The sequence below is a fragment of the Struthio camelus genome, chromosome 4, assembly GCF_040807025.1.
Source record: "Struthio camelus isolate bStrCam1 chromosome 4, bStrCam1.hap1, whole genome shotgun sequence".
In the NCBI taxonomy this organism is placed as follows: Eukaryota; Metazoa; Chordata; class Aves; order Struthioniformes; family Struthionidae; genus Struthio; species Struthio camelus.
The window spans coordinates 51,199,880-51,212,034 of NC_090945.1; the positions used below are offsets into that span (position 1 = coordinate 51,199,880).

The 12,155-nt window shown below is 41.0% G+C and overlaps 1 protein-coding gene across 19 annotated transcripts in view; it reads right to left on the minus strand.

The window, feature by feature from the left end:
- ACSL1 (acyl-CoA synthetase long chain family member 1) overlaps positions 1 to 12,155 on the minus strand; it is an 82,800-nt gene that overhangs the window by 23,744 nt on the left and 46,901 nt on the right. For 17 of the 19 annotated variants that reach the window (XM_068942661.1, XM_068942651.1, XM_068942656.1 and 14 more), the window contains 4 exons: positions 9,653 to 9,880; positions 2,772 to 2,886; positions 2,273 to 2,337; positions 731 to 832 (listed from right to left, as the gene is read on the minus strand). In XM_068942661.1, coding sequence (XP_068798762.1) covers positions 731 to 832; positions 2,273 to 2,337; positions 2,772 to 2,886; positions 9,653 to 9,847 — 477 coding nt within the window. In that variant the 5' untranslated portion in view covers positions 9,848 to 9,880. Of the gene's footprint in view, positions 1 to 730; positions 833 to 2,272; positions 2,338 to 2,771; positions 2,887 to 9,652; positions 9,881 to 9,981; positions 10,966 to 12,155 lie in introns of those variants that run through there. The other 2 variants (XM_068942658.1, XM_068942647.1) reach the window with 2 other exon arrangements.

The window sequence follows — 12,155 nt, forward strand, 5'->3', positions numbered from 1 at the left end:
ATTATTGGAACTAACCTTGAGTTACTGGATACACACTCATCATATACACTCTTTGGAAGAAGTACCCAGGACTTGCTTCCACTGCAGAAAAGGACCCCAAGCTAGTAAGTTTGACTGTACAAAGAAGCTGTAAGGAACCAATAAAGTGTTGGTCTGTACCCGAACACCATGAATAGAAACTCTGGATACATCACAGCACAGAGTTTATTCCTGTGTAATGCAAGGCTATTTGGAAGGAAAGATTCTATGAAACCATAAAGACTCTTCCTATTAGTGCTTGTTAAGCAAAGACTTTCAACCAAATTTCAATTACGAAATATGTCAATGCCACATTTTAAGAGAAAGTGAGTGTGGATTACAGTCAATCAAATAAATACCACATTCACTTCCTATTAGGCAGGACTTTATAAGCCGGAAAGGGGAGGGGACAAAAGCTAAGCTCTTTTAGGTTTTCTGGTTCTTTTATTGCTCTGCATGCAGCTCTGTGAGAGGAAAAAAAAAGCATATAAGACTAACTGTTGTGTTAATTGTCAATTTTGGTTCTCAGCTAATGATGCCATGTGTATGTCTTGTGGGCCTAGGGACACTGGCCATCATCTCTTTCCCAATCCCAAATATTTTGCTTGCTAGGGAAGCTTGGTACACTGCCAAAAAGCAGTAGATTTAAAAGAAAACTGGACCATTTCAATAGTAGCTAGATCACTAGTACAAATTCCCTCACTTAAATTACCTCTGGTCTGTTCTGTGCAAAGATTCCTATATACTGAACTTGAGACGGTTTGAAGCCTCGGTGAAGTAATGCTGAACCCACACACTCTGCTCTGTCTAAAGCCTAAAAAAAGTCAAAAAAAAAAAAAAAAGCAAGCTCATTAGTACACCCCACCCAGAACATTATTTTACCATAAGTCTCACATGCAACTAAAAAAAAACCAAAAAAACCCAAAAAACCCACCCCACAAAAAAAAAAAAAAAACACATACAAAACACACAACCCTCACAATACCCCCCATCACAATAACCAATATGAAGTAGACAGATAGGTTCTCTTGACTCTTTGGTGCCCTCCGTGACTTTGATAAACATTGCAATGCTATTACACTGCATTGATTTTAGATATAACACTTGCACCCAATATACATCAGAAGAGACACCTAATCCAATTGGACTTGAAAGCATAAGATGGTATTTGAAGCTGACAAGCAGAGAAAAAGGCTGTTTTACTGCATTTGTGTTAAACCCCAGAAATGACCCTGGAATGATTCAACTTTATATTTCTGCTCAACAATTGTAAATGCTACATATGTCATGCTTCTGCCTCACTCTTCTGGGAAGCACTGAACTCCTAGTGCCTGTGAGGACCTGGGAGATTCCAAGCAAAAGCCCTTAAAAAAAGGCAAAACCCAGTTAATTCTGCAAACAATGGTTCTGGGAAGGCAATTATCCCATTTCTCTTTCCATATAGCACATGATCCGAATCCCTGTTAGTAACATCTTGTACAAAAGAAGCTCTATTAAAGAAAGGTTGTATCTAACAAACACCAAGGTGATTTTGCTAGAAGAAGTGAGTTCTGCAACTTACAAGAGGTTTTTAAATGACCCTAATCATACACACAAAGCAAGGTTTATATAAGTTTGAAGGCATCTCCTGATTTAATCAGGAATGATCTGAAAGTACACAGCTGTTAAAAACAATCTGCATAAAGATCTATTTTCAGTGAACAGAAAGCACTGCTACTAATTAAAAGCCTGTCTGTGTACACTATAAAACTACCATTCATCAGTAAGGAGATAAACCATCAAAAAGCACGGATAAGATTCGTAGATAGGACTTTCCCAGCGTAAAACTGGTCTCAGAAACAAGCGACTATGGTAGCAGCAGTTCAAGCCCTAACCCTGAACACTACTTGAAAGCTGCAGCCCTTCAGAGGCAGCGTACAAGTTCTAAACAATTCACAGCAACAGAGATGCTAACAGCTTCCAAGATACCCTCAAAACATTCAGAAATATAAGAGTGAATGAATAAGCTAAGTAAGCACAAGAAGTGCACTTTTTCCTCCCCAATTTGCAAACTTTTTAATGCTGTTCTTTTAGAGTATTCCAACAAGAACTAGTATCTTTCTACAATATTTTGACATTGTAAAAGCAGCTTAAGATACTACTTTAAAACAAGTCTTAATTATTTGTAGCTGTTATATCACATCACTGGATGTTGTATCAATGGTCACACAGGATGCAGAAGTAGATCTAGCAGTAAGCTAAAAAGGCTACTTACCTCTTTATAGGAGATCCACTCATATGGCTGGTTTGGCTTTCTAAAGCCCAGACAGGGACCATTATCTACAAATGGCAATCAAAAGTTAGTCAGGGTGTAAAGCCCGCTTTCTCTGTCCTGGCACCACACTAACTACACTCTTGCCAATGTTAAGCTGACAGCCTGTGAATTCTTTGCAGACACCTTCAGAAACCAAACTATTTTAGGGGTTAAGGGAAAGGGAGGAAGGGAAGGAGAGAGGAGCAACACCAGAATGGAAGCAGGGGAAGGACATGGAGGCAGCCAGGTTTAGTTCTGACTATGCAGCACAGCACAGACTATTCACACATCCTTGCTTCACAATAGGTCACGATTAAGTTTGCCTTCAAGAAAGGCCACACCCAATGCATTTTCTTATTGCTAGGTAGACATCACATATTCCCCCCCCTCAACTGCATTTCAAAAGAGTCCAGACCTTTAGTTCTTAACATAATGTAGAAAAATTCATCTTTAAACTTACTTGATACATGCACACCCCTTTGGAAGATATCATAAACTGTTCTCACATCATCATAGTAGTAAACCAACAGTTCATCACTGTTAAGGAGAGAGGACCTTCGAGCATGCTCATCACCCTACATAAAAACAAACAGAAGGGTTAGACATCTGTTTGTTAAAGATCAACAGGGAATTACTGAAATATATTGAAAAAAAATCCAATCTGAAATATTGCATTATGAGCCTTAGAAAATTCTGCTTTAAAGATCTTGGATTCTTTTTACCACAGGAGCAGGAAAAGCCCTGCAAGGTTTCCTAGAACGTATGAGGTTAAAAAAGGGGCTGAGTTGCTCCTTACATTTCTAAAAACCTGTCAGGCAAAAAATCCTGTCCTTGGCTACATACGATGGCACAGATCAAGCCTGATGACTGCGTAACGCCCTCGGACACTCCTTACTAGATAGAGAATTTTTCACTTAAGAAACGTTTTAATCCATTACTGCAGCATAATTCCATCAAGCTTTCCAACTCCCTCCACCTTCAGCCAGGACACCCTCGGGACAAAAGAGCAGGAAGTATAACTAGGCAATGTGTCCAGTTCTGGGCTCCCCAGTACAAGAGAGACATGGCACTGCTGGAGGGAGTCCAGCGGAGGGCTACCAAGATGATTAGAGGGCTGGAGCACCTCTCCTATGAGGAAAGACTGCAAGAGCTGGGCCTGTTCAGCCTGGAGAAGAGAAGATTGAGAGGGAATCTCATCAACGTGTACAAGTATCTGAAGGGGGAGTGTCAAGAGGATGAGGCCAGCCTCTTCTCCGTGGTGCCCAGCAACAGGACAAGAGGCAAGGGGCAGAAACTGAACCACAGGAAGTTCCATCTGAACCTGAGAAAAAACTTCTTCACTGTGAGGGTGACAGAGCATTGGAACAGGTTGCCCAGAGAGGTAGTGGAGTCTCCTTCGCTGGAGATATTCAAAACCCGTCTGGATGTGATCCTGGGCAATATGCTCTAGGTGACCCTGCTTGAGCAGGGAGGTTGGACTAGATGATCTCCAGAGGTCCCTTCCAACCTAAACGATTCTGTGATTCTGTAATGTTCATTAGTTCTGCTCAGATGACAGACAGGTGCCTACAAAATATTGCTTGCAGGGAGAATATAGCTGGTCAAGCAGTGGGTCCCCTGTAAACATCACAGAAGACTATCTGAATCAGTGGCTGGAGTCAACGCCTGGGTTTTTTTTACATTGCCAAAACTTGGACTAACTCAATCTATGGTGGTAATTGATATTGCTTGCAGATAACTGCACAAAGCCTATTCATAGGCAATCATATGCTCTTCCCAGGCATATGCTCAGCAGTGTTTTTAAAGTACCTCCCAAGACCAGAGAGCTACCCATTAGTGTATATGTCAGATACCCAAAGAATTATCTGCAGAAGATGTCATGTTGCACTTGTTCATAGAAAGAAGGTAGAACGTTAATGGCTCATCATGGGGGTGGGAGGAGAAGACAAAAGGCATTTTAATGCTAAAACAAGTCTAACTTGTTTTAGCAAAACTCTATATACGTAACGCACTGTCTGCCACTCCTTTGACAGTAAGCAGAAACATATACTGAGAACACAACTCAGAACAAGTTAATGACTAGCCTACCTCTAAACATTCATATTAGAAATACTGAAGAGCCTACTTGTACTCCAAGATCAACATCTATTCTACAGGAAATGAATAGATCACTAAAACATGTCTCTGCTGGGGGGGGGGTGGGTGGGTGGGAATCAAGGTTGCTTGTTTTAACGCACTTGTTTCACAGAACTTATCCAAGGTCAGCCTCTAGATTTCCCATCTCTGGAACTAGCCTTAGGAAGCTCATGCTATGGTAGTTCACAACCACAGTCATAGGTAACTTTTATAATGCAATGCATCGGTACCATGTTTAACATGCTACAATTCCTATTTCAGGTGAAATATCACATTCTAAGCCATTCCTTGACAACAGTCAATAAGCTTGTTTTCCTCTCATCTGAATTACTGTTTTATTTACATATGCTATTACTCAGCACCACAAAAAGTAGGTGGTTTTTTTTTTAAAAAAAAAAAAAAAAGTGCCTGAGGCACAAACTACATCTGAGCCAAAAACCAAATCAGTTCTCCCGAGCTATTTCCCAAGTTAAAGAAACAGAACCAACTTATGCTCTTGCTTACTTAACTCTTCTTTTCAAAGTAAGGAGAAATTAACTGAAATTCCAACAGCTCGGTAAGAAGAGTTTCCACTGAAAAACCACTTAGCTCCTTGTGTGAAGATCATCACGAGTTAATGTTATTCTTTAAAGATGCTGTGAAATATGCCAATGCCACCAATCAGAAGTCATCTACCAGGCAACATTATGGTATTGGTCTACATTTTGCTTTAGAATAGAAAGGACTACTTAAACTCCACCAATTTTTTTATTAGTGTTAGGAAAAAAGTATCAAGATTTTAAGAGTCTGGGCAAACAGTCCTTATCCAGAATATTTGTGCAATAGCAGGAAGAGTTCTGCTCACAGTAAACTTGAAAAAGCAACTGCTACAGCACTGGTCACTCCAGTCGCTACATGTTTGAACCCTAGAACTGGAATGCTCGACTGGTTTCATAGAAGTTATTTGAATGGGATCTAACATATATGCCTAGTACAGAGGCAAGTGCTCAAAACAGTTGTAGGTTTTAAAGTGTTTGGGGGTGGTGGGGAGGGGGCACGTGATAAAGTTGCATTAGTGCTAAGAACAAGCTTGAGTTACTGGGATTTCCCCCCTCCCCTTACAGCAGCCATTGCAGGAAGCTGCAAGAAGTTGACCCATTTTGCAGCAAGTCCTGGACCTAGAAGACCTTTGCATTGGCTTGGACAAGGAGCATCCAAAGGAGCCAGGTTTTTCCATGGAGGAGTCCTGTATTACCCAGTCCATCAATGCCTGGTTGCATCGTGTAACACAAACAAGAACTACTTCTGTTCAAGATATGGTTCTGACATTGCTTCTTGTTGATAAAGGCTGCTTCAGATCAGCAGTACTGTCAAAATGTATGGCTGTTTCCCCCATGCCCCAGAGGCAAGGGAGCCAATTTCTGTTTTCCCGAGAACAGCGTTTTCCTGAGAAGGCAAGCAATGCTTCAGTTACTAGCAGGCTTATTCTGAGCAGCAAGAAGTATAAGCTAAAATTCTCAACCTGCCATATAATTTTAAGCAACCTAGCCCCTAGGTAAGCACATAACAGCTAAAACTGATTACTTAAGATTAGACATGCACCTGTCTCTAACCAAGTTATTCTTGAAAAAGACAAGACAAGTTCTGGTAATTATCAAAAGAACATAAGGAAGTTTAAAAGTTATTTCATGAGTGAAATGGCTGTCTCTGTATTTGACTATCTTTTCTGAAGGAAAAAAAAAAAGACAGAGTCATAAATCCAAACCTATGCCACTAGAAGATCCAGATAAGCAAGCTTTTATCTACATGCTATCTTTCCGCATATTCTAGCCAAACTTGACCCAAATAGCAGTATTTGCTTTTTTTTAAAGACCATGCAGCCAAAGTTGTTCAAACGTCTATCACCAACTGGAAGAGCAATCTGCAAACAGACAGCACCAGATGTGCCTGCAGTTACAGATGTGATTAAGGGTACACCCGAGCTTTGCAAAATATAGCTGTAATGCCTTATTGTTAGCATTATTGCAACGTGGTGAAATTCCTAGCGATATAGCGCACAATTCAGTATAGTGTAATTCTTGGCAATATAGTCTCACACTGGTTGGACTTATTAAGAATTAAGATTCATGAATCTTATCTTCCTTCCTACAGGCAAAGGATTCAAATGAATTTTGAGCAGAGATTCTCACTGGTACCTCTAAAAAATAATAAAAATTTCCCCCTCAAAAAAGGTTGGTAGCTTTGAAAACGTTGGGGATTCTTACAGGGAAATGGGATTGTAATATGCATATGTTGAAGACTGTACTCCACATGTTTTAATTGTGACATCTATTTTAGAAGTAATCCAATACTTCTGGTAGCTCTCTGAACTGACATTCAACTCAGCGTACAATCTTTATGTTCACTCTGTGATGGTTAAAAGGTGTCACTGGGTGCTGACCTGCCAAATCAAAGCTTTCCAAAGATGGGAAGCAACATGGAACAACAATACACAGGATATTTTTCCTCCCATAAGAAGTTCTGAAGATTCATCATGTGAACATTTAGAAACCCTACTCCAATCACTGGCTTCGTTGGACTTTGTTAGAGGCCGAGGCAGTCAAATGTCTGCAGATATATCTCATTGCCAGAGTTAAGCAGAACCGTATTTAAAATTCAGAATTAAAATCATTAATGAACAGGTAGCTCTGCTATTCAAAACAGTAGAGAAGCAGAATTGCCTTCTGCTGAGCTTCTTTGGAAAACACTGCTGACTCCCCTAGTCCTTTTAAATTGCATTCTTTAATCAGAAAAGTTGTTAAGCACATTGTCTGAAAGCAGTGTTTGACATTTTTCTGCTGTGGAAGCAACAATCATAGCTTAGTAAAATCTATGAGAATGGAAAGTACATGTGGCGAGATCTTAAGCAAGCGCATTTAGGGGAAAAAAAATGAACCTCAAACACCAAATTACACTCTTCACTGTTATAAAGGTATCAGTTTTAGCACACGCTTTAAATTTACTTCAATAGACATACTCTGACTTGATCACAATTGGGTATAGTTCACAACGTTACATTGTCAGGGGCTGTATCTCACAACTGCCAAGAAACAAAGCTGGACAAGTTTTGGTTATTTCAATGTACACCCTCAAAGTTTGAGATGTACTAACATGTTCAGGTGTTTTTCATTTGAGTTTCACTATTAGTAAAGCCTTTATTAAAAGGCATTCTCTGAAGAGGTAAGGAAAAAATAGTGCTGCTCTACCTATCTTACTGGACAAGACTGCTGATGTTAATTAGTGCAATGTGGATCAGTTATTATGCTTTAATTAGTTCAGTGTGGTCTCCTACTATGGGACAATGATTTCAGCCACAGAATCCAGCAGCAATGAGCTAATTTAGCTTGAAGAGGTAAGGGCAGTGAGCCTGCAAACTGTCAAGAGTCTCCAGTCTTAAACAAGTGTTTGTCACTCGTTCTGTAGCTAGGTACAAGCTACCGTTTTATCATCTTCCAATGCAAAAATGCCCAAATCCCCCTAAGCCTACACTAAGTAGGAAGGTTCTCTATGGCTGAAAAACTTTTACTATAGTTTCATGCAGCCACCAGAACACACTGCTCTGCAAGTCTCTTCCACATACTGTCTTAACGGCTGCTGTCAGGATTGGGAAAGCTCACCAAAAGAGAGGAGAGCTAGTCTCTTCTCCTTACACCACACGTGGTCCTTGAAAAGAGATACTTTGGCAATTATCAAGTTGCCAGAACATATTTGTGTTTAATTCTAACAGCAAACCATCACTTGCTACATTTTCACTATAATACTAAGAAAGTGTCAATGAGCTCACTATATACTTGAAGGTCTTTCCAGCGTGGTAAGAAATAAAATAGTATTAAATAAACTTTTGAATGAACAGGCCAGCTAAACACTTTATTCTTCAGTTTCAATATCATGAAATATTGCCAAAAACCTGCCTGTTTTGTGGCTATGACGGGAGCCCAGTTTGTTAAAGTTCACAAAAGTTTACCTACTGTAAATTTCAGTCTGCTCTATGCCACATTTATTTACATTAGTTTGTAGTTACATCTACTCTTAATGTGGCATTAAGATCATTTGGTTTTGTGCTCAATAGCATTGACTTAGGAAAACTAGATGTGGTCTGTCCACATATAAGTATCTGCTGTAACAGAAGACTTCAGCTGCAAGTACACGAGAACAAATGAACTACAGTGACCATCAACAGTAATGCTAGGTTCCTCTAATCCCTTCCCCTTCAAAGAAGCAGTTGGAAGGAGCCAAGATTTAACTAATCCATGACACAGGGTAAGGGTGACAACTTCTTTCATTCCTACATTTTATAAGCATCTCCCTTGAAGATCACAATTATTTCAACTTGCCTCCTTCCTTCAAGGAGGAAAACATGTTGTCCACCCCAAAGAAATACAGAGGCACTCTTGAAAGAATCAAGTAACAGTAAAATCTTGACTCTATAACAAACAAGAGAATTGATAAAACCGCTGTTCAAGAAACTCTAGCTGTGTAATCAATTGCCTATATTTGCTTCTAAGCAATAGTTCCTCCCAGTCTGACTGCTTCCTTACCTTCACTACTAAAAAACTATCACCTCACTGCAACACCATCTCTACAAAATCATAAAACAGAAGCTAAGCTACCATATCCAGAGTTCAGCAGGTAGCTGCTTTAACTTCAGCTTCATCTATGGTTGGAATCTCTTGGCATGACTACTATGTCTTTTTCTGGGATCACTTCAGGACAGTTAGTACTCTCTACTTGCTTGTAACCTGATACAGAGTCTCATCTGTCAGCTGTAAGCTAAATATTATAACAGAAGAATTTTAACCTAATCAATAAACTCCAGCATACATACTCCAACCCCAAGACCTAACTTAATAGGTCATCTCTTAACCATGTTGCTGAGGAGCGAAAACTACATTGGGTCTATTCTAACATTCACAGGTTTTCCACTAGTCAGACCAGAACCTCAATTTTTTCAGAACAAAGCCTGTTTCTCCCATACTAGTTACCACCACAGTGACCTTAACCCTCAAAACAGAGGCAAAAATTCAGAAAGCCAAGAAACATGTTCATATGTATTTCAGAGAAACGCTCGCCCTGAAAAGTAGGGCCCACCACATCACAAGTTTAGAAACACTAAGTCAGTGGTTGCTCTCTCTGTATGTCAAAGCTTCAAAATACAATGAATGACAGCATCAGTCAAGTGACACTTACCTCTACTTCCACAGACTGCATTGCTAAATCACATGGTGGTTTTAGTGCTTTAGGTCTTGTTGCATACCAGTAGGTAGTGAGAGCTGCAAAGGCACCGAAACCCATCAGCGTATTTGTTGGAAGGGTGCGCACATACTGTCTGACGTCACCAAGTTCTGGCATTCGTAGATGTCTAAACAATTCATGTGCTTGCATTGTAGTTTAATGTGGTTATCCTGATGCTGGAGTCTGTTGACATAAGAGAAGTTACACATATACAGATCTGAAATTCTCTTTTGATTCGCTATTGTTACGGAAGAGTGCTATTGTTATGGGAGAGTGATACATACCTTGTCTTACTACCTTCTCACTATCAAAATAATTTTTTCCCGAAATTAAGCAGGCAATACCTTCAAACAGTCATAATGCAATTAAGTAATAAGCAGTTACAAGCTCTAGAAGAATGCTGGGGCTGACAGGAGCCAGTTTCTTCAGGTTTTAAATACTGCTTTAACAGGCACTGCATTTGAATAGAACTTCTGCCTTACTTTTTGGAGAACAGCATCTGACAGATGTAAACAGTTACTTGTAGAGTAGCTGCACTGTATGTGTCAAACAGGGAAAGGAGGGAAGAGCTATGGGAGACGTAGCTTTCCTTGCATTGACATAACAGAACTGCACCAGAAGAACATCCTAATTCTGTGGTAGCATAGCAGTAAGCAGGACTTTTCATCTCTCAAGTCCAATAAAATAACATCTCTGCCTTCTCTACTCTCCCTTCAATCATGTATAAGGAGCTCACTGCAGAAAGCTGCCATCACAGCTGACATCCTTCTATAGCGCCGCTATATTAGCTAGCTTCCTTTTTCTCCCAGCATGACACCAACAGTTCCTCTTTGGTCATAAAGCAGAATAAAGCAATATCTAAAGATGTTTAACGCAACAGCACACAGCAATGTAAACAAGCACAGGAAGCACGTTCTATTTGTCACGTTTGCACAGAAAAAAAAAAAAAAAAGCTAAGAGGAGCCTACTCCTCGCCAGTGCCGCTGTGTTAGCTGACATGGATATTCCACAGCAAGAACAGATCGTGGAAAAAAAGCATTGCAGTCAGCTCAGCTGGTGCTTTCCGCTATAGCCAAGGTCTCCCAGGACGTTCATCACATGCTGAATCCGGCAGCTCCTGCCCACTAGGTTAGAGGTGAGCAGCAGGCAGGCAGCCTGCCCAGAGGCCAATTGCAACCCGCCCCGAATCACCCCACCACGCTGAAGGGCGACCATCAGCCCTGTGCCTCACGGGAACTCGCGCCTGGCAGCCGCACTCACGGATGTATGTCACCAGTTCAGCCTCCTACAACCGGAGGAGGACTGACAATAGGCTCGGGGGCGGGGGGGGGGGGGGGGGGGGGGCGGGCGAACACAGCAGTGGTTATTTGCGTTAAGTTCCCTTTGCTCAAAGGGCTGCAAGTTATTTACTATAGAAAATTTAGGTCAAACCATTTCCTATGGACAATAAAGTTAGTTAAAAAACAAAAACAAAAAACCCACCACACACTGAAGAACGCCAAACACATTTGAATAATATTGTTACAGTGTGTTCTAGCAGTACCGGAAGATAGTAGGGAGGTGGGTTGGTGAAATCCAGTCAGGCAGTTGCATGCATATTAGCTTTAAAACCAACTATGCCAGGTTAAGATTTCACATTTCTGCAGAATAATCAAGTCTAGAGTCTGCTGTTGAAATCTTCGCTGTTGTAATCAGTTATTCAACTGGGTAACGGGAGAGTTGTCTAGTTTATAAAAAGTCTAATCAGTATTTGGACAAGGATTTGCTTCTCCCCCCCGCCCCGCCTTCAAAAAAAACCCCACAGAAATAGCCCAAAGGGCCCATGCTTTCACAGCATTAGCAGAAGGGGAAAGGGCAGGCTGAAGCAAGGGTGCGGGCAGCGCTAGGCTGGAACCGGGTTCCACCTCCGCAAGGGCCACGGACCCCTCGAAGGCCCCGCAGCCTGCGGGCACCTCGAAGCCTCCCTCTCCCCTGCTCTCACGGCAGGGCCTCAAGGCATGGCACTGCATCACCTAGAGCAAGATGCCTTTATTTCACCTGTTTGCACTGTGACGCACTAAAATAAAATGACTGCATCTAAAATAGACAACAAGTTGAACTGAACCAGGGGAAGGTAGAAGAAGAACTGAATGTATCGGGCAGAAATCTTTTCATCTGTTCTTGGCAGAGGGAGGGAAAAAAAAAGTCACTGACTCAACAGTAGGATTACCATGCTCTTGCTTTTTATGTATAAAATTACGTTATCTCTTCAGGTATTAAAAATACATAGCTTAATGAAAGCAATAATTAAGTCTTTCCAACAACATGCTTAGCTAATAAGCTAATTTTAGGTATCCTAGTATACACCATGTTATGAAACTAGAAGGGGGGGGGGGGAAGGGGGACTATAACATATGTCACAGGTAAGAGCAAGCTTAGCTCTTTCCTCCTCAAGCCCCACAGTAGCCACCTCAGTTTT